At 43.5% G+C, this 24,726-nt stretch overlaps 1 protein-coding gene across 3 annotated transcripts in view; it reads right to left on the reverse strand.

The window, feature by feature from the left end:
• Positions 1-23,543, reverse strand: part of Neto (Neuropilin and tolloid-like) — a 143,959-nt gene extending 120,416 nt beyond the window's left edge. The window contains exons 1-2 of one of the 3 annotated variants that reach the window (XM_019841098.2): positions 23,221-23,543; positions 18,539-19,028 (exon numbers count right to left, since the gene is read on the reverse strand). In XM_019841098.2, coding sequence (XP_019696657.2) covers positions 18,539-18,686 — 148 coding nt within the window. In that variant the 5' untranslated portion in view covers positions 18,687-19,028; positions 23,221-23,543. Of the gene's footprint in view, positions 1-18,538 lie in introns of all 3 variants that reach the window. The other 2 variants (XM_025304684.1, XM_025304686.1) reach the window with 2 other exon arrangements.
• Positions 23,544-24,726: the final 1,183 nt, after the last annotated feature.

The following is a 24,726-nucleotide window of genomic DNA, read 5'->3' on the forward strand; positions in this document are numbered from 1 at the left end:
TATCGTAACGTTCACCCCACTCTGACGTTCACCGCAACATTTAAACGTGACGCCATCGCCTTATCCTGCTTTTGCATGCTTACGATTCTTTTTTCCTTCGTTAAGTAGAACGTTCTCACTGAGACCGAAAAGTGAAAGCTACTACTGAAATATTGAAGCTCGTCGTGCGAAAACGGAGGGGAAATTATCCTGTCATCCTCGCCGACGAATTATTCGATTTTGCTTCTAAGAAAGATCGGAACTAAGGAAACGGACGACCACTTTAATTAGTAACTGAAAGTGCTTCGGTCACTCGGAGATTTGTTTGTTCTGGTTGAATTTTCATTAGAATCGCTCTCAAGCCAGTTTGTGGACCTTAAAGCAGAACTCTTAGTACGTCGGCGATGAGAGGTAAAGGGCGGACTGGTTGCGCAAACGACGAAAAGGGACGATAATATGAAGTGGCGCTGGGGTAGCCACGATGAAATGGCGCTACAGGACGGTCAATTAATTATCAGTCCTATGTACATTTCGTTTCGTGCTTCATATAACAGATAACTGATAAACACGCCTCGCAAAGACGTAAGTGGTAGCATTTCGTGGATAACGGATAAACGTGCAAATGTTTCTTCTTGGTGTGAATTATATCAATAGTTTATCATCAAGAATGCGTAATTACGCTACGAATGTGTCTCCTTCGTACACCTCACGAAGCGTGTTTGAATAAAAGTTGCATAAGCGATTCTTGTGACTTGTTGACTTTGTTAATTCACGAAATCGGTAGTATATTCTACGAAGAAACCATCTCACGTAGGTGAAATTTACTGCGCGACTCGAAACGCGCGGGATAATTCTCATAGAGTGCACAGTAATTACGCGCAAATTTGGATCTATGCGATAGTTTGCGGAAAGATATTAACGCAATGCAAATTGAGTGGAAACATATATATATCTGAATCGCGAAGTTGCAAAATGTAACATTTGAGATGTATCGTCAGTAGTATTCACAATTTTCGGTTGAAGGAAGTTCAGCCCTTGGTGAATTTTCATCATATAATCATTTGTTAGCGCATATAATGATACGAGGCAAAAACAGTCGTTGAATTATCGACCTTGCTTATGACAGCAGTGTTCTCCCGCGGAAATGGTTCCCGCGGAAGCGGCTTCCGTGTAAACGTTGATTAGGACTCCTGAAAGCCCGGGATGCGCCGTGAAACGATGAGCAGGTAACGCGGGAGCATTTGGCGCGTAGGGAGGGGTCGAAAAGGGAGGGTGTCATTGGTGAACAGAAGCATCACGTTATAATTTACGTCGCGTTCGACCGGCTGCTACCGTTATTGTCGCGTTTAAAAAGCCTCAGCACACACATCACCCGCTGCTTCTGCTGTTGACGTAGAAAAGGGTAGCTAAACGGTCCCGAAGTGCCGATGTCGAAGTCAGGAGTGATTAAATGTCAACATCGCCGCGTTGCGAAGTGCGACGTGTAGTTTTCGCGTAATTTACATCGCGTTTACAGGATGTCAGATATTGGTTGTTTTCACTTGAACGGATCATTCAGTGAACACGAAATAGCTTTCTGCTTAAAAAAAATCGAATTGTGTGTCACTCGATATTTGACTATTTTATATTTAGATGTCTTATTAACTTTTGTACGTATTGATAACCAAGTCTCGAGAAATGAGTTCTGTTAAAAAGATAAAACTTACTCCTCTTTTATCGAGTGAAAATATTTAATATTGCAATATCTTTTTTTTATCATTTGCATATCTTATCTTGTTGAAATATTTTATCTTGTTAAAGACTTTAATGATACGACTACGGCAGTTTCGGAAAGTAGAATTGTTTTTGGATAGATTAGCGTATACTACATTTAATCTGATAGAAATGCGATCGCATATAATACATTCTTGTGTATACATCTGCGTGTATATGTATATTTGGTTGCTTATTTGGTTGCTTATTAATTATTCAGAGTAGAATATTTCATTTTAGAATAATATATACGAACGTATATGGAGCACAAGATCGATTTACATGACCTGATTATGTACGAGAATTACGTATACGGAAGGCAACGTGAATTTAAAATAAACATGTTGTACATTATAATTAATAGAATTAAATCTTATTCGGGATGTATAAACATACAGATTAATCCGTAACATGCAAATTAATCCTATTTATAGCCATAGACATGAGCAACGAATAGATATACTGAAGCTTATACTGTTCGTCTTTGTTTTGCTTTAATTTAAGTTTTTATTTCCTGTTAATGGCACGATACAATTACGGCAGTATCGAGTATAAATTAACGATATCGCGACAAAGATATAATCCTATATATCAAATTATCTTAATAAATGTGAATATACGTTCTCTTATTTTAGTACCATTTACATAACGTCGAAAATCTAATAATTAACAGTTTTTTGGCAGAGATGTGCATTAATGTAAATAATCGTTAAATTATCATATAGTATTTGGTTTACCCCAAATTAACAATAAGCATTATTCGATCGATAGGATGATTCTTCAATTAACGTTGTTTTTTTAATCATTTACCAACATTTTAGTGTGTAGTATTTATTTACGTAATTGACCGCGTACCGCGGTAATTATGGTTGATAAATTTATCTCGATATCAGCACAGTAATTACTTTTGTACGAAAACAGCCGTTCTCGCAACATTAAAGTAATTTACGATTGAATATGTACGTTTATTATGGTTCGATTTCTATTATTGTTTCGCAATGACTCGTTCGATGCTGTTCAGTTCGCCAGTCGTAAGAAAAGAATCAGAGAACAGAATAGAATGAAGTCGTTGAGAAAAGCAGACGTCTCTCTCTCTCTCTCTCTCTCTCTCTCTCTCTCTCTCTCTCTCTCTCTCTCTCTCTCTCTCTCTCTCTCTCTCTCTCTCTCTGTAATTTAAAAGCTGCGTATCAACGTATTTATTCACGGGGAATCGGTTTCTATTATTATTTTCCATCTGCTCGTTGAATTTCGTCTCGTTCGGCCATATGAGGCGGAAACAATGGAACCCAGCATCAGCAGGCAGCAAAACTCGCGTCCAAGCGTGATTTTGTAATATGTGGGTCAATCGTTCGCCGCAGAGGACACGTGCATACCTCGACGTTTCACAAAGTCGGGGACAAAGTATTGTCTCAAACGGTTGCGGATATTCCGACTGAAGAAGCGGCCAGCTTCGAGAGCCTGGCGGATCCTTCTCCCCCTTTAAACCCCTTCCCCTTTTTCCTCCTCTATTCTTTCTTTTTTCTCTCGAGCCGGACGAGATATATGGAAACGTGTGCGTACAACGAACGGCGAGCAACGGGCGTCGTGACGACTGCCAGGAATTTAATGAGAATTGGGTCAATCCGACATATATATCCGCGTGAGCGCGCCCGCCGCGGTTTATTAACAAAATGAATACGCCAACTTCTCTCCCCCCCCCTCTCTCTCTCTCTCTCTCTATCTCTCTCTTTCTAATTCTCTTGCTTTCTCGCTCTTCTCCCCCCGTCTTTCTCTCTTTCCCCCTTCGTTTCGGTTACGAGCAGCATGCCGTCCAAGATTGAAATACGAACGCAACGTGCGTGTACAAGTTGCTCGCTGTATTATTCCAAACGGAATTAATTTCTGGGCGGAACAATAAGTCGCGCCGAGGTCGACAGGCTGAAAATTGTTATTTAAGGAAATAGAACCGAATCGCGCGCGCGCACGAGAGAGAGAGAGAGAGAGAGAGAGAGAGAGAGAAAGGAGCTAAGAGAAAAAAGAGAGGGATTCCATGAACAAATAGCTACGAGTGAGTTAATCTTTACGCACCATTGCTAAATATAAGAGGAAAATAACGATGAAATACCGACAATTTTATTCCGATCATTATGATGGTGGTCGCTTGTTGCCGCTTTCATTGCAGTGTATTTTTTTCTGCGTACGGATATTCCATTGAAGAGAGGGGATGGTCAAATTTCGTGCTGTTATACCGTTGAAAGATAACCGAAAGTTAATTGGACCGATTACACAACGTCGAGCTATATCCGGAAAAGGAGTGCATAAAGGGGAGGGAATTAAGAGAGAGCCGAGTGAGAGATATTAATATCTCGCGTCTCATCGTAGCGGCCAGGTCGTAGAACTACTACTGTTACATCGATACACACGAGCGTTAATAGCAACAATGCGGAGGCAATTTCTGGCGAATGCAGAAACGATTAACATTAATCTTACTTACGCGCAGCAACGCGTGACTGTTAAGCTGCGGCAATAATCGCAATCGGTACATCGCTCTAAAACACTAAACGCCTATGATTTAATCGCCGCGATCCCCTCACGACGAATCATTTTAGCATGACTTACTAATTATTATATATCATTATTAATTGAAGCTTAAGTTTATCAAAGAATTATATATCATTATTAATTAAAGCTCATATAAAACATTAGATTTAATTACACGTCTATTTTGTTTTATTAATGGTGGCTTTTTCACTCGTAGGATAATTATCGATGTAATTATATTGACTACGTTGTAACGACAATACGCGACACTCGGCTGTGCCAAAGATCGCGAGACAATACATCACGCGGTAGCTGAATACGCACGCGTGTCTCCCTTTCTGACGCTTTTCTCCCTTTCTCGGAGAAATATATCTCTCTACTTGTTTCCCCATTCGAACCCATTTATCAGCGGGTCGAAACTATTTACCGTGCGCAACAGATTCGATCACGAGAATTTCAGTCACAGGCCCGAAAGCTTTCTTTGGCCTTCGACGTGCGCCATTCACACTTCGACCCCGTCGGTCGAAATAAACTAGCATCAGCTGGCTCTTGTTCACCGCGTCGTGTCGCGTTCGCGTAACATCGTGTCGTCTTCCGTCGCCCAATTCCGCCATACAACTATTGTCTTCCTCTGCAGGATCGTGCGCCCGTGGATCCTACGGCTTCACTGAGCTCGGTGAGAGCCAATTTCAAAGAACAATATCAGTTCCGCGGTGGAAGCGCGTCTCGTTACCGGTGCGCGATGTCATTTTACAACGACCAGCCCCGAGTGCAGTGGCCGTCGTGCAACCTTCCCGCCATGCATTCCAGCCGCTCTCTCGACCGATGGATGTTCCGCGAGGTGGTTCGAAATGAGAAAGGTTGCTCCGCGACAAAGGCGCTCGAGTAATTTCTAGTGGCAGCACCGACAAACATCGTTGAGATTGCGGAGTATTGCCGCGAGAACCGCCAGCCCTTCGAGAGCGCGGCCGTTCGCTTGCGCTTTTATACTCGAGAACTCTCTGCCGGCATGACGACGACGACGACGACGACGACGGCGACGACGACGGCGACGAAGGAAAACGTGATTCCTCGCGGCTTACTCCGAATTTTAATTGCTAATTGAAAATTATGGCCAACGAAGGGTTGTCCGCTTGTCGTCCTTCTCGAGTAGTTGATCCTCCCTCTGACTATTGTACCTGAAGGGAAAAGCCGCGATAAGCGGAAAGATATGAGTCGATAGAATTTTATATTCGTGAAACAGGATTTTCTTCGCCACAGGACACGATGCGTTTAAAGCGGATAGTCCGTAGCGCGAGCGAATGATTGCATTTTATCGCCTCTCGGGGAATTTTTGGTACATTCCCCTCTTGCCCCCGCTGCCTTTGTACCTGAAGTTTCGGCGAATATCGATGCGCATCATCGTGGATTGAATTAGAAATTACAAGCGTACACTTAGAATGTAACCTACGTGCGGCCGTAACGCGCGCAACGAACCGTACGACGTATTGCACGAACTTAAATTGCGCGCGCGCGCGCGCGCTTGAAACTTCTCGCGAAGCATTTGCCTTGAGGGAACTCGAAGGAAGAAACCATGCCTTTCTCCGCGGCTACATATGTACGTACACCTAGGTCGCGCTGCATGGCACGCCTCGTTGGGAACGTGCTCGTGTGTAATAACAATAAAGCGAGAGCAGAAGTTGCCGCACGCGACGCGTTTTCGAATCCAGCGTGGTGACCGGAAGCTACCGGCGGGGCAGCGAGTCACAGCGCCCCGCAGGAAATGACACCGCCGCCCCGCATTTTCAGCCCGCCGCGCCGCGACGCTTTTCCTATTGTAATCATTTGAAGTGGTCGGCGATTGTTTTCCCCTCGTGTTTTTTCTCCTCTTTTTGCAATGCGATCGCTCAAAATGCATTCATTCGCTCTTTTTGGATCGACATTTCGCGATACAGTCGGACGACCCTTTTTCTACTTATAAACTCTCTCTCTCTCTCTCTCTCTCTCTCTCTCTCTCTCGCCCTCTCTCTCTCTCTCTCTCTCTCTCTCTCTCGCCCTCTCCTTCTCTCTTCATGCAATTCTGATACTCGGCGTAACGAATTCGATCGACTTCAAATTAAAAAAAAAAAAAAACGAATTACGTGAAGCATGATTGATGCATTTTATGAAACGGACTGACGCATTTGCGAGAAATTACAAATCAAACAGCACTGGCGTATGATGGTTCCGAGATATCCAATATCTCGGTGCACTCGAATGCACAGTTTCGATAAATTTAATATCGCTCTATCGGCTTTTCAATTTCTATTGATAATATTGTTTGGACATTAATTTAACTCGCAGGAGGACACGAGGCATGAAATATGTGAGTGAGATCGCCGATTCGGTGATTCATTTGGCAATCGGTGCCATCATATGATTTCACATATTCCATTACGACCTTCCTTTGTCCAGTGAAACCAATACGCTATTATTAATTCACTTGTGCGTTATTACGTAACGCGAGATACATCGTTAGAAAACTTTAAAGAATACTAAAGTATCGCGAGTTTTTTTATTAAAAGTTATAATCTACGTGTATTTAAATAAAAAAAACATACATATGCGCGCGCGTGCGTGTCTGTGTATGTCGCGAATATTTGTGATTTCAACATTTTCAATAAACTACGCAGTTTTTTTTATTGACGTCGCATTTTGTCTCTCGTCTCATAAAAATTTAATATTTTAAAAACATAAAACTCGATACTTTAGGAAATAATTTAATTTATACTAATAAACAATTATTTAGGCGCGCTCTCGTGATATAACGTAAGCGATTACATGTGCGCGGAATGTAAAATTTTTTTAAAATAATTTCAAAAAATATCTTTTAACTTCTGAGCGCCACGCTGACAAATGCATTAGACACAATGTCGTACTGGAGATCTCAAGGCAAAATCCTCACAACAGGACAAAAAAATACCATGCCTCTATCTAATTTTTGCCCAGCGATGCGCACATAAATTATAGATTCCGTTTTCTTCCGCGCGACTCATAAATAGCTCTATATCTTCTCGTCAATTCTTTTCTCCTTTTTCGCGGTACCGAACTGTCGATGACAAAAATATCGTTCCGCCTCCCCTGCTCGGCAAAACCGTCCGACGTTAAACACGCGCGCAAGAAAACGCAATGTCCTCCCTACCATAAGAGATCTCGACCTTAACGATCAAATGTTTGATTTGCATGTATATTTTCGCGTCCGTTCCGTATCCTCGTAGCTTTATAGACCGCTTGCGCGCTTTCGTGAATAATCTTGCGGTTGCTTTTAAATTATAGAGTAAGGCACTCGGGGATTCGAAGGCGAACTCCATCGCACTTCTCGCGACGTAGTGAAGCATTCGCGAATGTAGCGCGTGGCGCGACTGCCGTATTTCCTTAAAATTACCTCTCGCAGTTGGTTTGCTTAAATTTTACCGAGGTCGCGCTTATGCAGTTAAAACGGTTTTTCTCTCTTCCAACGTCGCCGCTCGTTCGAGTGTTCCACGGCTCTCGAGCTTTTCTTTTCCTTTGTCACCTGCTCCATATTCTTCAGCGCACTTTTACGTCCCTTCATTTGCCTTCAAGAGTCCGCACACCTGCCACGTGAATTTATTCGATCACCACGTGTGCAGATGTCTCTGCATATTCGTCCTGCATATTGCGACTTTTGTGTTCTAATAATAAATATCAAACCTTAATATTACACACGAGACTAGGGGAGATGATTGAATTACGAATTGACGCTTTTTCGTGAAGGAATCATCGACCACATCAAGAACATAATTGTACGTAACATCGCTACCAAGAGTTATATATTCCATGCCAGGAATATGTAACTCTTGATGCCAATTAAATTTGTAAACGGAACGATTACAACGAAATGTTATTTATGGATGTAGATAATAAAGGCATTTGTTAATTTTTCCATGGGTTTATTAGCTCGTTTCGGATCCGCATGCGTTTTTCATCGTTTTTCGAGCTTAAGCTCGCGGCAAGATGCAAATCAAGGGCTGCCGTGTTGGCGTTGGTGGTACATGAACTCCAGGTGGAGCGAACCTAAATTCTTCCTCGCATTAATAAAAATGTATAATACTGCGACAGCGAGGAATAGCGCAGAACATTTTATTACAATGTAAAATATTATTACTGTCCCTTTTTTATGGCTTGTATGTGGTAAATCGCCGGGTTTGTTGCCTTCCGTGGTGCTATACTGTGTGTCTCCAAGCTAAAATATTTATTTCGCGCGGAAACAACAGAGAGAGAGAGAGAGAGAGAGAGAGAGAGAGAGAAAGAGAGAGAGAGAGAGAGAAAGAGAATCCAGTAAATTTAAAAATCGGACGCAGCGTTACATTTATAAAAATTAATAAAAATTGTATTATTTACGACGGCTTAATGGAAATAAACACATATGTACATGTGTACATATACAGGGTGTTTAAAAGAAAATGTTTATCTCCATTTTATGAATATTAGCCTTAAAGTCTGCCTTTAAAGTTCTGAATTCTTTTTCTAAACACCCTGTATATCGACCCACGCATTCATTTGTCTTTTAACTAAGCATGTTGCTTATAAATAACGAGCAAACAATTTTTATTAGCGTTATTTCACAGGTTTTTCTCCTCCCGTTGCCGTTGCATCTTCTTGTATCTTTTCTTCATAAATCCTCGACGGTTTTAGTAGGTTTACGCCGCGCGCTCGTGATACATCCCTTGCGCATTGTAAGCAAGTAATTTTTCAAGTAGAGGCGCTGCCTAAGATCTCGTCGCGGAGCGCGCTCGTGTCTCATTTTACCCAGGAGTCGTGTCAAAGGATGATTCTCTTTTCTTCGCAAGCGAAGCGTCTACAATTTCGCTGATAAACGCAGGCGCGAACGTCGCCGGTGCTCCGTCATTGTCGACATTCATACCTCAATTACCCCAATTTATATTCACGACCGCGAATATACACCGGACGCGGCCGTAAAATCTCCAAGGAGGGGGGCACTCTTTCACTCGCCGTCTATCTCGGAGCATAAAAATCCCTCTTTGCCTTACCCTAGCGCGCTCCTCGTCGCGACAATTTTTTTTGCGCATAGTCAATGCAGCTTCCTCCGTCGGGCGGTCATTGCTGGTTATTATTCCGCTATTCGCGCCGGTGTAGTGTCGAAACGGGGGGAGCGTCATCGCGGGACATTCCGGGTCACAGGCGCGATTACGAACGTCTTATATTATATATCACCGACAATCTGCCGACATGCTAGAATTCGGACCATCGAGCGCGGCGCGGAACAATTGGCGAGGGCGATGATAACCGGCACGCGGGATAAAAAGACGGCGGACGCCTATTAATCGTGCGGATTTTATCTGCCGCCGACGTTGCAAAAGGGACCGAGTTACCTGCGGGGAATCGGGCTAAATCCCGAAGATGGAAATTGTTGGACCGCGTATCCTGGAAATGTCCTTCCATTCGTGACCGAATATCTTCGGCGGATTATTGCTCGGGCGAGATCGCTTTCCGCGCGCGAGGAATTTTCGAGTCTCGAAAAAGCTCCCAGGTGCAAGAGCGTGATTTCCTCATATTTTCGCGAGCTTTATCCCGTCGTGTTGGAACATATTATTGCGAATAGTGATTAGAAATTGTCTTGTATTCTTCGAAATCAGCTCGTCATTTATCCTAGACAGCATCTTCGAAATCTGCACGGTCTAGTCCGATAGTTCACCTCAGCGCTGACATGCTTTCTCTCCGCCGAGTTGGTCTCAATTAGTCACACACGTCCAAATGGATGCAAATCTCGAGTCCGCAATGCAAACCACGAAACATCCCTACGAGACTTACAAATGGAGTCGATCGTACATCCGAGAATCTCCAGCATATACGAAGGTGCATTCGAGTGGTCGCATATCGGACGGATATATTTACGTAGCATCTAGAATCGCGCAAACACACGGCCGATGTTCGATCGGATTACTAGTTCCGTAGCTAGCACTAAATTCTTGTCACGCGAGTCCTCGAGGTATTCACTGGAAACTTTAGTCATCTGTTAGACGCCGATTCGTCGACGAGTATCGACAGCGCGTCGCGGTTAATTAGGAATTTTGCGGGCGCGCAAGGACCGAGTCCAATTTTGCCTCACGACAGAGAAACTCTGTTCACTTCTTAGGATATCGTGTGATTTCGAGTACGTTTCGTATATCTCACAACACATTCCAAACTATTATACCAAGATTGTTATTAGATTAATATTATATTTAACGGGTATTCTGTTTTTCTTGGAGATTTGCGGAATTCGTCCGATTTTTAAGCGTGCTTTTTTCATTAATAGTAAGAAAACTGTTCACATGTTATATTCAATCAGAATATCCGCCATCGCTCTCCACCACTTTTTGCTATTTTTCAGATAATGGTTTCATTCGGTGTCTGAAAAATGACCAATTTTACAAGCTAATAAAATCATCGACGATACAAACCTTTTCAAACCCCTAATATATATTTCACAATATTCGACGATATCTCTTCATTATTAACTTGTGCATATATAATAGTTTTGACCTTTTGTTTCTAATAGTATCGCTCAATAATGCATATATATTTTTATAATACGTAAATGAAAAATTAATATTGATAATGTTTTCATCGAATATGTTTTATTAGGAGCTCAAATATAAATACCACCCTCCGTCGGACAAATTTTCATTATATCGTGCTGAATATATCGTTATATGATGCAAAATTTCGTATCTAGATATCAAATATCGTAAATCTTTTTATAACGATTTTATCGTTATTTGTTATTATATAATGTTTCATTTTTTTGTGGAAATACGCATATATTTTACAATCAATGTTTGTCGTTACTAAGTTGTTATTAAAACTGTGCGAACTAAAATTCATATTTCTGTCAGTGACTTCATACGTCGAGATTCATCTTTCGTAATATCGAAATTCTGAATTTCGTTGTCGACGTTATTTCAAAAGCAATAACTGAGATATAGCAGCGTTAACGAGTCCAGGGAATATTAAAAATGCAATCACGTTTTCAATATTTTATCGTTAAAAATCGACTATGGCTCCAATATGTATTATCCGGCTGTTCTTTTAAAATTTAAAATAGGAATAATAATTTTTTAATCTCGAGGAGAAACGGCGATCATTTTTTTCTTTATGGACAAGTTTCTCTTTTCGAATATTTTTCAATATTGTGTTTCTCGGTTATGGTTATCAAAATGGTGTTTTGTTTAAAAAAAGGTTAATTTATATAAACTATATATATATATATATGTATACAGGATAGTAATGATCATCAGCAATTACCAGATAAATGCCTGATGAATGATATATAATGAGAAATTATTATTATATTGTGTCAAATTACTTTATCGTAATTTCAACGATTTCGTGTAAGATTAATTTCACGCCAAGATTCGTCAAACTCGGAAAGTTGAATGTGTATCCACTTACATAAATCGTGGGTGATATTACGAGGATCAAGAGCGTAGAACTACAATATCCGAGAAGTCGAGCGAGTTTAAAGAGGACATGATGAGCTCTTGTGGCTCATGTCACAATAATTGTATTGTTTCCTAGGAACAGATTTTATACTTGCTTATTCTTACGAGCGAGTGAATCTAAGGAAAAGAATTCTTTCGACAGAAATTTTAATTCGTTATGCGAGTCAATTTTTAATTAACGTGGTCGATCTTCCTGCGAGAAATCCTCCATTCGCTCTCTGATGGAAACGGAAATATTAAGTTCATTTTATTTTTGGCGCAATCCGATTATATTTGCGGGTATTGAGGGATGTAATTGGCGGACATTATCTTTTTTTAATTAGGTTGCAATTCGTTTTAGTCGACGTAGCGGTTATTATTCGTTGTTATTCTCGAATCATAATGTCGTCTCGTGAATGAGAAGATTTATAATTTAAATGATAATTAATCCTGCTATATATACTATTGTATGTATTCGTACGAAATGTATAATAGCGTCTAATTGATTTGTCTGCTATTTATTTGTGTGCGGAGTAGCCGAAAAATCCAATTTCGTACCTCCGTAATACAAAAAAATAGTCACATTATTCATTAATATTACGGATGTCTTTTTTTTTAGTTGCAGCTTCTTTTTCTTCTTCTAACTTTTGTTGCTTACCATAAGCAATTTGTTACTAATTTAAGACTAATCGTTCAAAGTCAGAGTTATTTAATTTATCGAACGTCAGTATGAGGAAAAAGGTTTGACGTTTTGTATGACGGAACGCGTATAACAAGTTAGACGGCGCGGCATTGCAGTGTAAGGGTTGAAGCAATGTTGGCCAAGATATATCACTTTTCGCAGAAATTGAGATCGACGATGTTACCGTGTATTATACCGGGAATTTCAATCGGGAATTTTCCGAGAGTTCAAAAACGACGTGGACGTAAAGGAAATCATGTTAAGCTATCCTCTAAGAAGATACGCCCGTAGAGCAAACTTTGCGGAACTATGCCCGTTTTCGAGAAATGAAATACGAGAGAGTAAAACGAAACTTGAATACGATGTTCGACCATTCATCGTTGTTTATGAATATAAATTGCCTCCTTCGCGCATTCTACGAAGAATGACGAAATCGCGTCGTAGAATCTGCGGGATTTCGTTACGTGTTTTCTTCTCGAAATGGGGATAACAAAACCGCGCGTAATGCATTTATTCGCGAGCCACGAGGGAGGGATCACGCACATACATTTTTACAACAAACGTGTTATCAAATCAAGAGAGTTTTCACCTTTTGTATACAAACCTCGCGTATCCTAAGACCGAATCTCTCGAATTCTTTAAGCAGTTGCGCGAACTTTCCTCCTCTTCAAAGCACGTAATGATTCTTTTGGCCGAGTTTTGTATTAGTACACGTGTATTGTTTATAACAAGAAAAATATACTTTCGTTCCTCATATCATACATAGACGCACACATACGCGTGTGTGTATGACCAATGCTCACATAGTAAATTTTTAACACAACGAAAGTTTCCCACCAAAAATGTTCCATTTGGCGCTTTTTCTGTGTATCTTTTATAATCTTACGTGCTCGTTTCAAACATTGCCTTCCTCCGTTTGTTGGACTGTGACGTTTATAATTAGTTTATCAACAAATTAATTGCGTCGTAACAACCACATTACTTAAATATCATCGTAATGTTGTCGAATGAACAAATGGAACGGATAACAAAGGTCCGATTCGGCCGAACGAATCACATACATACATGCACCGTATAATTAATTAACAACAATTGCCCTTGACTCGAAGCAACGCGGGTGACTCGATATTAATCGGAAATTTCTCGAAATTGACGTGACTGCGATCGGCAAACATACAGGCTAGCGAGAGTCTCGTTGTAGCACTGCCATTGGCAATACAATGCAGCAATGGAGTGCAATCTGCGATGCGATGCGACAGAAATGCATGCCAATCTCGTTAATGGACAATCGAGTGTAGCGCATCGTTTGCTGATTTGTGTTTTCACGTCCATCAAAAACTACTCGAATCCGGCACGATGGTCCTTTTTTCTTTTTTCTCTCATTCAGCCGCGCGACTCATTATTCGCGCATATTATGTCACTCGATCGTATATTTAACGACGCTTAATTGCTGCTGCGGAATGTGGCGCGCAATGTTAATCGTGTCATTGAAATTACAGAAGTAGCGCAGTCGAGCCGCAATTGACTGATTGTTAACCGCGAATCAACGATGCAGCCTGCACCGCGTGCTAACGATACCTGTGATTAACAAAGGCCTCATCAATGTTGCCGTTGCGTTACCACATATCGAGAAACTCCGACACAATAGTTCCTACTCAAAGGCTACGATGTTGAAAGATGATTCTGCCTTGCACCTGCGAAAATTCTATCTTCATCTAGCGAAAGTTTTCGCGAAAATTTCGCCTATCTTTCTGATCTTTACTACTCCTTTCCCCTCTCTCTCTCTCTCTCTGTCAGAGTGTCAATAAACTATCTATCTATCTATCTATCTATCTATCTCATTTCCTATTTGCTTCATATAATATTTTGATATCTCCCGGAATATTTATATATGACGTTTGAAAACGAAAGGAATATTCGAGGAAGGGAATTTTTTGAGATTTCTTCTCCTCGAGGCAGTATCTAATTTCGATAAAGGCAACTTTTTCTCCGTCTGGTGGTTTTTGATAGATTGATCATCCCTGGCACAGCGTCGGCTTCAAAGGCTGGTGCTTATTGCGAGCCAGATGAACAAATTACATAAACTTTGTATTTTTGTATCTCTAGTCCGCACTAATTGTGTTTACGATCTCAACATCAATGAGTATCGTTCACGTATGATTATACGTTGAATATACCATGCGCACAGTTTCCGCGTTTCTGTCCTGATATACGTCGTATTTGGACTCAATTACTGGACATAACGAGAATTTTTATCGATACCGCGCAGCGTCCGATCGCTTTGAGATATATGAGTCGGGCGAACACACGCGGAATTATATTGTCGTTTGATCACAGCTCGCTGAGAATGGCGGGCAAGGAAATCCGTGAATTAAACAAAGTCGATCGCTATCCGCGGGGAAAATTGCGGCACGTTCGGCGTCGAGCGCATCTCTGCGAATTAACGATGCAACTGGTAAATAACCTGAAACACTACGTGATCCGCGCAAACCTCGGCTTCTATCGGCGTTCTGTCCGATGTTATCGATTCGCCGCGGAAAAACCGCGGCGTCTGATACGCGAGTCCGCGTAAAAAATAGCCCGGAAGTTTTTAACATAAAAACCGAAACGTGTTGTCGTGTCCATTGAAATTGCAGCGAAGTTTCGTGTTTTGTGTGTGTGACAACCGGATTTCGCAGTGGCGAAAAACAGAATCGCCGATGTTCCGGGAGCGCCTGTTGCACAAATCAGAGTTAAATTGCATTCTAACAAACTGTTATGGTTAATTGCGAAGCGGCACGGAATACTTCTCGAGTTGATTTCCGCACGCTGGCTGGTTCGTTCGTTACAGTTTACAAAAAATATAAAACTATCGGTCGTTCAACGATCTCGCAGACGGTGAATCTCTCGATACGTTGAATTCCGTCCGATGGAATCGCTATAGCTCGGCATAGTATCCTGGCATAGTATACTGTCATAAATCGTTCGTCAGCGTTTTGTTTTCTCATCAAACGAAAGTCTACGATTATTGATCTCACGTACAAAAACCGCGATGCATGCATACGCACGTCTGCATAAACGCGATCCTTCAATGTTTCATTTATTCACCGTCGTTGAGACGTCTGACCTTACTTTAGCCGCGACGAATCTTTTCACGGGCGAGGTGCCTTTCGTGATCCTCTTTGACGAAACTTTATTCATTCCGCTCTCTGTAATCTGACTTAATTAAACTTCCACTTCTCGCCCCGTCCTGTTCCATCTTCGAAGTGGATTAGTCGAACGTACTTACTATCGTAAGTCCATATCGAATCCGGATGTGAATTGATCAAAAGGGAAAAAGAAAAAAAACAAACAGGAGCGGAGGGACAAAGAAGAGGAGAAAGAAGAATAAAAATCGTGATGTCCGGATGTGTGGATTAGCGCGCAACGACGTTGTTCAATTTACCGTTTTCTATCTGGACGCAAGCTGGTAATACGCAGCGCGATAAAAAGAAGCGAGATAGAACGTGTCTCCGTTTTACTTGCTACGTCATTCGCTCTCATCTCTTGATTAAAGTGCGAGTAAGCCTGCGATTAAATGACGTATCACGTGAGAACCCTTCGTTTTTATTGTCCCGACTGTACACAGGTTCCCATTCTAGTAATTGCACATATAATGTAATACTTCGCTATCGCGGATCGCTATTACGGCTATTTGAATGCGACTCATCACGCGGAAATAAAAACGTTTCATGGCATTTTTTCTACTTTACAAATGTAAACAGTGCCACCCGTCCCGCGCGAAAAAACCATTTTAATGGCGTTAAAATTAATTCTGTGTTTAATATCTCTCAGGACTGAGTTTCATTCAAATCAGAATCTGGGAATAAGATTAAGAATGTCATTGCTTCGAGATATCGAGCAATTAGCAATTTTGTAATTACAAGAATTCAGAGATATTGCTCGTGTAGAAAAGGACGTAGAACTGAACAAAGATTGGGAGAATCGACTCGTTACACCGCCTGCGTCCTTAATCGGACATACTTCCTAATGTCGAAACTCGATACGACGCGAGTCAGTACTATAGGAGTCGCCAAGGAAAAAAGAAAACGGCGAAAACGCCGAATCAGCTGTCGCTATATGCGTGTACGCTACATGTACGCATGTGCACATGGTCGGTTAACTCGGCCGGTGCCTAAATATAGAGGATATACATACGAGCCGTTTATTTTGAAGATGGAGTAAGTGAAAGTCCCAAAGCACAATAGATTTTCGCAAGAAGCGATTACGAATCGGCTGTCTGTATTTTAGCCTTGACTCACATCTTTTTTAAATTATCGCATCGTATTTTTGGAATTGGAGCGGCTATTATTACCTTGGAGGCTACAAGCGAACAGAAAAAAGCCGAGTTCCAGAAACGATTATATTATTACGTAATCGGGTGTTTCGACAATTGCCTCTTCACCCAGAAGCAGCAGAATGACTTCTTCGATTCTGAAAAATTTCATCTCTCTCTTGATCTGTTGTATTGAGACTGATGTACATACTAAAAAATACCTTTCGATCACAAAATTCACGAGAAATTTTTGTATTACAATAATGTCCTTTGATGATTTACTAGATGAGTGCAAAGTTTTGATGAGTTTCTTAAAGATTATTAAAATGTGAGTAACATTTAGAAATATATTTTTTTCCCTGCTTTATTAAAGAATTATGGAAAAGAAGTAATTTCAAATAATTTCAAAGGGTAAATTCGGGGCAACATTGGAAGATATCAAGATGAACAAATTCAAAACCAAAGTAGATATATATAGGTTTGAAAACTGTTGTATCAAATATTCAAAATGGTGTTCACGAACTTTTAAACACGTATCTTTGTTGTGTTATACGTTTACATATCTATGAGTACTGTCGTAACTGATCCAGTTTTACGACAGTACTCATAGATATGTAAACGTATAACACAACAAAGATACGTGTTTAAAAGTTCGTGAACACCATTTTGAATATTTGATAACAACAGTTTTCAAATCTGTATATATCTACTTTGCTTTTGAATTTGTTCATCTTGATATCTTCCAACGTTGCCCCGAATTTACCCTTTGAAATTATTTGAAATTACTTCTTTTCCATAATTCTTTAATAAAGCAGGGAAAAAAATATATTTCTAAATGTTACTCACATTTTAATGAAAACCATCCGAATAAAAAAAAATTGTACCTCTTTTCTTTTAAGAAAAAAATGAAGGGTCTCTTATTGTCTCCCTAAAGCCTCTCACAAAAATCTGTTTACACACCAAAAATTGTCAGCCTCCATGTCCCATTTAGTGTAAAAAGTGTTCAAGTCTATATTTCCAATAGTCTCGGAGAAAACAACTTGTAACAAGTTACTTGGCCCACCATTTACACATATTCTATGTTACACTGAGAGAAAAGTATATGATATTTGGAACCATAATGATATAGTAACTAAATTATAGTCCGAAATATCATATTTATAGTAAGTATTACTATAATATCGGTAATAATTACGATATAGGCATAGTGTAATCAACCATATAATATTTTTACTAAGAATTATAGTAAGTTAAACTAAAATTATTGTATGGATACAAATATAAAATAGTAGGTAAAGTAATTCTTTTATATAGTCAATATCACCAGAATATTTGCTAAATGATGACAGATGTAACTGTACAGTGAGATTTAATATGAATATTAAATCTCACTGTATTTGTGAATGAGAAATTATCACATACGTGGTAAAAGTAACTAAACAATTATTTAAGACAATCATTGACTATATATTTGAGTTTGTTCTACTATATTTCGCAGGTTCCACCAACTATAAAAATATGGTTGACGCCAAAATGAACCGTAAAATATAGTGATATTATAGTTAATACAACTATATTTTTCTATCAGTGTAAACGTCAAAATATTCCAATTTAAAAGCCAAAACAATAAGAATGTCCAGAGAATGTTACGCGTTTCCACATCTATCTCATGCCACGCGACGAGAGTGATAATCCGCAAGAGAACAATATACAGCGGAACCGCCTCTTTTCGGCCGTTTGCCGAAAATTCGGACGTTAAATGCGCGTGCTAAATTGCCCCGCTGATTCGGGAAGCGATATCGTCGGGGCCGGAGAGCGACCGCCGCGCCGCCGGGTGTTCTTACTCACCGAGTACTAGTAGCAGCAGAACTTGTTGCGGGAGACGAGCCACCATTGTCGGCCCGTCCGCTCGCACATCTATGAATTTAAATCGAGCGATCCTGCCGTGCCTCCTCGATTTGCCCGTCGTGATCGCCAGCGCCCGCCGCAACAACATTCATTTAACGTTCCTGCCGGGCTTCCCACGTGGGCGTATGCGCCGATTATCCAGTTCGTCCGCGCACGCACGGACTCTTTTCACTTGGTCGTTTACTTTCGTCGCGCGCGCAACCGCCGGCACACACTCCGCGCACCGCACTCGGGGCTTCCTGCTTCGTCGCCGCCGAGTGCTCAGCGAATCTGGGAAAGAGTTCCGGCACTCGAGAGGATCCACTCTCCTTGTCGTCGTCGTCGTCGTCGTCGTCGTCGTCGTCGTCGTCGTCGTCGTCGTCGTCGTTGTCGTTGTCGTCGATCAAGCCGCGCACACACTCGCGCCCGATTAAACCCAACGACGCGATCTCTGAAATGGGAGGGAACTCAGCGTGAACCGACTCGCAGCGGTGATCGCGCAAATCGCCCTCGGCGCGCGCGTTCCAAATATAATGGCCTCTTTTTCGTTGTTTCTTTTTCCTTTTTTTTTTTTTTTCAACCGATCGAAACACGATTTGGCCAGGCAGGCCGATATTAATCGGCCCGCGGCGCTCTCGCGCGCGGTGGTCGCGATCGAGCGACGCTCGAACCTCGATATCTGCGCACATAAATATTTTAGGGGTACGCTCGCCGGTAGGCCAGGGATGGTAGATAGAACGGTCGATCGGGTGGGCGGGCGGACGGATGGACGGACGGACGGACGGACGAAGTGCCGAGAGATAGACTGGCGGGAAAAATAATTTACTAGTGAAATACAGCTTGACACAATCGCCGGATAATATCGGCGCGGTCATATCGGAGGCAGTCACTCCGCTGAGAACTGTCATTGACGGAAGTTAGAAAGGGGCTGAGAAGCGACGCGACGCGGGCTAAGAGCTTTGCGCGAATGTGCGTCCGAATGTGAGCAATTCTGTGTGTCTATCTACGTCTGTGTGTGTGTGTGTGTGTGTGTAGATACGCCGCACTGCCAATCGCCGTGGACTTTCGCGACAATTGCGACCCGAAGGACCGAAGCGCGTCGATGGTTAAATTGAAAACCGATAAGTCCTTTCTTTTCGCAAGTTACCCGATTGCTGTCATGTCCCCGCTACAATAGCGTCATCTCTCAAGGAAATGATTAGCGACATTTCATTCCCGGAAAAGTGCCTCACCGCGCGCGGATTTATTCGTTATCTGCTTGAGGGAGTCGCATTAGCCTCTTAATGTACGGAATAAAATAAAACTCGATGTGTGATAAAAATAGCACTTAATGTAGCTCAACTTAAAGCTTACGTAAGCTGCACAAGAAACGGAAGGTTCACATTGCTAAATGTCACAAAGCAATGTTAATAGGCAAGATTAATGAGCAATACGTCACGTATGAACGACAGCGTCTAAAATGACACACGGAGCAAATGACTGCCGGGACGACTTTGTATGTCAAGGGGTTAACGCAAGTACGCGGCGACCCGTGAGACACATCGTGGAACAACGTCGCGCATATTTGCCCGCGTTTTAAACGGGAGCGAAGGGTTTTAAATGCCGGCGATGTAGATTCGGATGCAATCCGCCGGAAATTCGCGACGCTTTACGCGACGTAGCGAGCAGCGAACTGTGAACAGTGCGAGTTGTGTCATACCACGTGCGAGCAACGGGATAAAGCTGCGCATTATATCGTGCATCCGCGATATTCTGAGCGAGCGAACGGCGCAATCGACACGTCGCGTCGCCTCTCGCGCCCTGCGCAAAGATCCGCTGCGTTACGAACAACGTGTGTGTCGTAGCGGCGAGCGGTGGAAACTGCGCGCGCGGAATAACCGGGTTACTGTTACTCGGCGACACTTGGCCGAAGAGGCGCCGCGCCGGCGATCAGGCGGAAACGGCAATTCGACGTGGGGACGCGCGAGAGCTGCGGGCGCGCTTTTAACGGCCGCGACAACAAGACGCGCGCAACGGTGTTTCGCGCGCGACGCTGGTAATTTTACCGGATTAAACTGCGAGAGCGCGCGCCACCGTCTCCTCCACGTCCGGCCGCTACTATTTCGCGCAGTTCATTCTTCCCTGGCGCGCATCCACTTTTTATCCACGGGGAGTAAAAACGGTCGTTTAGCTCGCGCCGCAGCGTCAACAGAGCGGAGGTACAAAAATCGCGCGCGACACTCAGCGCGCCGCCAAGTGTCGCGGTTATTAGCTTCCCGCGGAGGCTTCGTTCACCACCATCACCAACCGCCACCACCAACCATGGCGAATCAATTATTCATGGTTGCTTCTTTACGAGGGCCGTTCGTCAGGGAACTTCATACTCTTGCGGACACGGAGGTTTACGGGCGCGAACTTCGAAGAGAGTTCCTTGTAATTTTTCATGCACGTCGGGATTAATTACTCGGCGGCGGGGTGAGCTGAAGAGAGCGTGCTCCTTACGATTATCGTGCAACAAAATTAGCCTCACTCGGGAACCGACGGGAGCCCTCCCTTCCCGCGTGAAAAATTACTTCCGAGAGATTGAGCATGCATGGCGCAATGATCGTCGCAGGTCGTCGATTGCGATAGGTAATTACGCTCTTTTTTTCTATCCTATCGCCGTCGGCGTTCGCGCATTTATCACGGGGCTTTTGACAGCGCGTCAGAAAGTCGCGATTGCCACGAGAATGTTCATATTCATCGAGAAGTGGAATCAAAGTCACCAGTTGGCTGTCTTGCGAATTTTACATCACAATTTTTTCGCACAACGGAAAATCCCTGACCGTAATGGTGGACATGCGTTCACTATTTTTTACATCAATGTAACTGAATATGCATGATAGTGCAAAGGATCACTCGGCAAAAAAAAAAAAAAACAGGACTTGTCTAGTTGACTGTGCGCTTCCGGATTTCGTCGCGGAATTCTACGCGCGATGATTCATCTCGCTTTTCGCTCTCAACACGTCGCATGCGGGTATTCTTTCAAATTACACCCAAATTACACTGCGCGCGCCTGCGCGTGTACAATACCCTTTCAGCGATTCCTCGCGGCGTCGTTTGTAATTAAGAAAATTCGCGCAACACTGGCGAACAAACCGCAACAAACCGCAGCGCGGGAAAAAAGATGTTTTGCTTTGATGTAATTTTACATTTTATTCGTTAGGAAGAGAGAGAGAGAGAGAGAGGCAGCTTTTTTCACGACACATTCTTGCGCTTCGGACGAAGCCGGTTTCTCGCTAGTTTTCCTAGTCGCTAGTCGCTGCTATTTTGCCGGTTTTTACTCGCGATCGCGACGCAGCAACGGAGAAATAATAGACGTGTTTTTGTGCAAATCTTACGGCGAAATTCGCTCAGAGAGAAAGCAGCGTCACGTCAGGCACGCGCTGGTTATCTCGATTTCTCTCTCGCGGTCAGCTCTCTTGCTAATTTATTTATTCATGAGCGCTGGTTTCCCGCGAGCGAATTGGCATGCGACGGAATTCATAATTACTGGAATTTTTACATATCGCGAGTAGCGATGGGAACTCGCTCGTTATTGTTCGCGCAGTATGAAAACGGGAAAATTAATACGCCCGAGTCTGTCCTGCTGCGCTGCTCATCGACGATCGACTATTCATGCCACGTAGCTGCTTAATAAAAGCACGCGGATTTCCTTACAGTAACGTCACCGACAGAGGCGCGTACGTGCGTGGCATTTTTTCCACCGTCTGCCCGAATCCTTTCGCCGCAGCGACGCTTCCCGCGTCAATGCCGATAATGCCGTTGATTCATTTAATATGACGTGACTCTGTTAGCGGGATATTCGGCTAAAGCCGCGGGCTCAGCAGGCGAACGACTTATGCAATTGAGAAAATTCCATAAGGACGAGGAAGAATTGATCGGGCGGGGACGGGTTTTCGCTGTCGCACACGCGTGCCTCGAATACTCGGCGGATTCCTCGGCGGCGCGCGTACACGTATATTATATTCGTCCTCCGGCTGCGTGCGAATCTTTGGAAAAACCGGGGCGCCGCCTCGGCCTCCGCAGAACGCTCCTCGAGAATAGCTCCGGATCCGCATGCTCCTTGCGTATATCTCCCGCCGCAGTCTGTATTCGCGCGCGGCATAATTCCCGAGGAATCTCGGAGCGCGCCATAAACGTCGAGCGTGAGCGCGACGCTTTTACGCCGTAACGCCCGCGCGTGCAGATTCGCGCCCTCGTAAAAAAGGGAAGAGAGCTCGAAGTTGAAGGCGGCGGGGAAGGCGCGTTCGTCGCGTTCTTGGCGCGCGTACGTCGACTCGACGCCGACGTCCCGCGGCGGTTCGGCGAAGGTCGCCGGCGAATTTTCCAGCTCGCGTCCGCTAATCGCATCGCTAAGCGCTAAGCGAGGTTCTCACCGGTGGTAGTTTCAGGATTACCTTATCAAAGCTACCTCTCGGCGAAGCGCGACGGCGACGGCTCGAGGCCGCTTGGCGAGCTGCCGAGATTTTTCGCGGATATTTTTGTCACGCCATCGGTGAACGCGCATCGGCTCGGATCGCTGCCACCAGCGGTGCGCTTTTCGAGTGCGATTAGCGCGTGCGAAAATGTCGACACGTGTGTGCTGCGCACGGTCCGCTGCGAGTCGCAAGTGGGATACGTACGGGAGCGATCAGCTCGGGCGAGGTAACGACAGAGAGAAAGAGAAAAAGGGAGAGGAAGAGAGAAAGAGTGAGAGAGAGAGAGAGAGAGAGAGAAAGAGGAAGATCCGCGGTTCTTGTAACTCCGGAGGCGCTCCGTCAAAAATCGGAAGCCGACGGAGAGAGGCACGCGCGTCGGAAAAATCGCGCGCACTTTCACTGGCGACGCACACGAAGCGCACGCACATGCACGTGCATCGGTCCCGCGGAGTCAAACGTGGCGTCGCGCCGAGCGAGCGCGACCAAGTAGTACGAGTCTACCGCCCCGCGATGCGTCGCGCGCGGACTCCGATCGCCGACTGACTACTAGCTGCGGACTGCACCGGTCGGCCATTTCTACTTCGCGCGCGCCTCTTCTGGCGCCGTCTCCGTCGCCCCGATTGCCGGCGTGTTACCCTCCTGAGGAGAGAGAGAGAGAGAGACGATGAGGTCACACTTTTGGCGAAACCCGCGCGACAGCCGCTCCGAAAGAAAGCGCTTACGCTAATAATCGCTGCTCCCCCCCTCCTGCCGGTTACGCTAAAGCGAAATATTCCTATCGTTTCGTAACGAAATATTCGTAACGTATCGCGCGGCCTGAGCGAAATTGTCGGATATACAGAGTGAAATTGTTTCCGAGCAATTCGCATTTTCTGTGAAATCTCGAGGAATTGACACGTGCCTGTTTTTTGTTTCGCGACATACCGCAGTGTGCGCTGTGCGAGAGAAGGAAAATTGTGGAACGCACATGTGTGGAAGATTCGTTTGTTCAACCGATATAAAATGATATATTCCCTCGTTCGTATTTTCTGTATTATTCATTCCCCTCGGTGATGTCATAAAATGAGCGGAACGAGAAAGATGAGATTTTATCGCGGCGCGCGAAGTTTAAGCTCTTACATTTTCGTTTTTACGTTATCGCAGATGAATCATGAAACCGAAATTATCAGTAAGTGGAGATTAGCGATGAAAAGCCTTAATTACAAGAGAATGTCAATTTCATGGCGATAGAAGCGAAATGAATAACTCGTTATTAACTTGTTCCCCCTCAATTACAGCAAACTTTGGTGAATTGCTCCGGCTGTATTATGATAATTGTTGGCCGCAACTTTTTGATAAAAGTTTGTGATTTAATTAACTTGCGGCGAATGGAACTCCGTTATCAAGGGAAAGAAGTTGAATCTTGATCGATATTCACGGAGGGCGAATTTAAATAACGTCGCGGCACTCGCTTCCCGTGAGATTGTTAGAAATTTTTTCCGGACATGCTCAATAATCAAAGAACGAATTCAAGTCCTTCGGTTCTGATGGACTTGAATTTGTTGTTTGCACGATGGACGGTAGGATAAGACACGCGGATTAAATCGCGACTCAATTAACTTCGTTGTCTATCACATTTTGTCGTCGAACGACAAATTTGTCGAAGAATTCTCGATCACATAATAAAATTTCTTGAACGGGAGAGTTCACGCCTGCGGCGGTTAAGGTACA

Source organism: Harpegnathos saltator, unplaced genomic scaffold, assembly GCF_003227715.2.
Source record: "Harpegnathos saltator strain DR-91 unplaced genomic scaffold, Hsal_v8.6 scaffold639, whole genome shotgun sequence".
Classification (NCBI taxonomy): domain Eukaryota; kingdom Metazoa; phylum Arthropoda; class Insecta; order Hymenoptera; family Formicidae; genus Harpegnathos; species Harpegnathos saltator.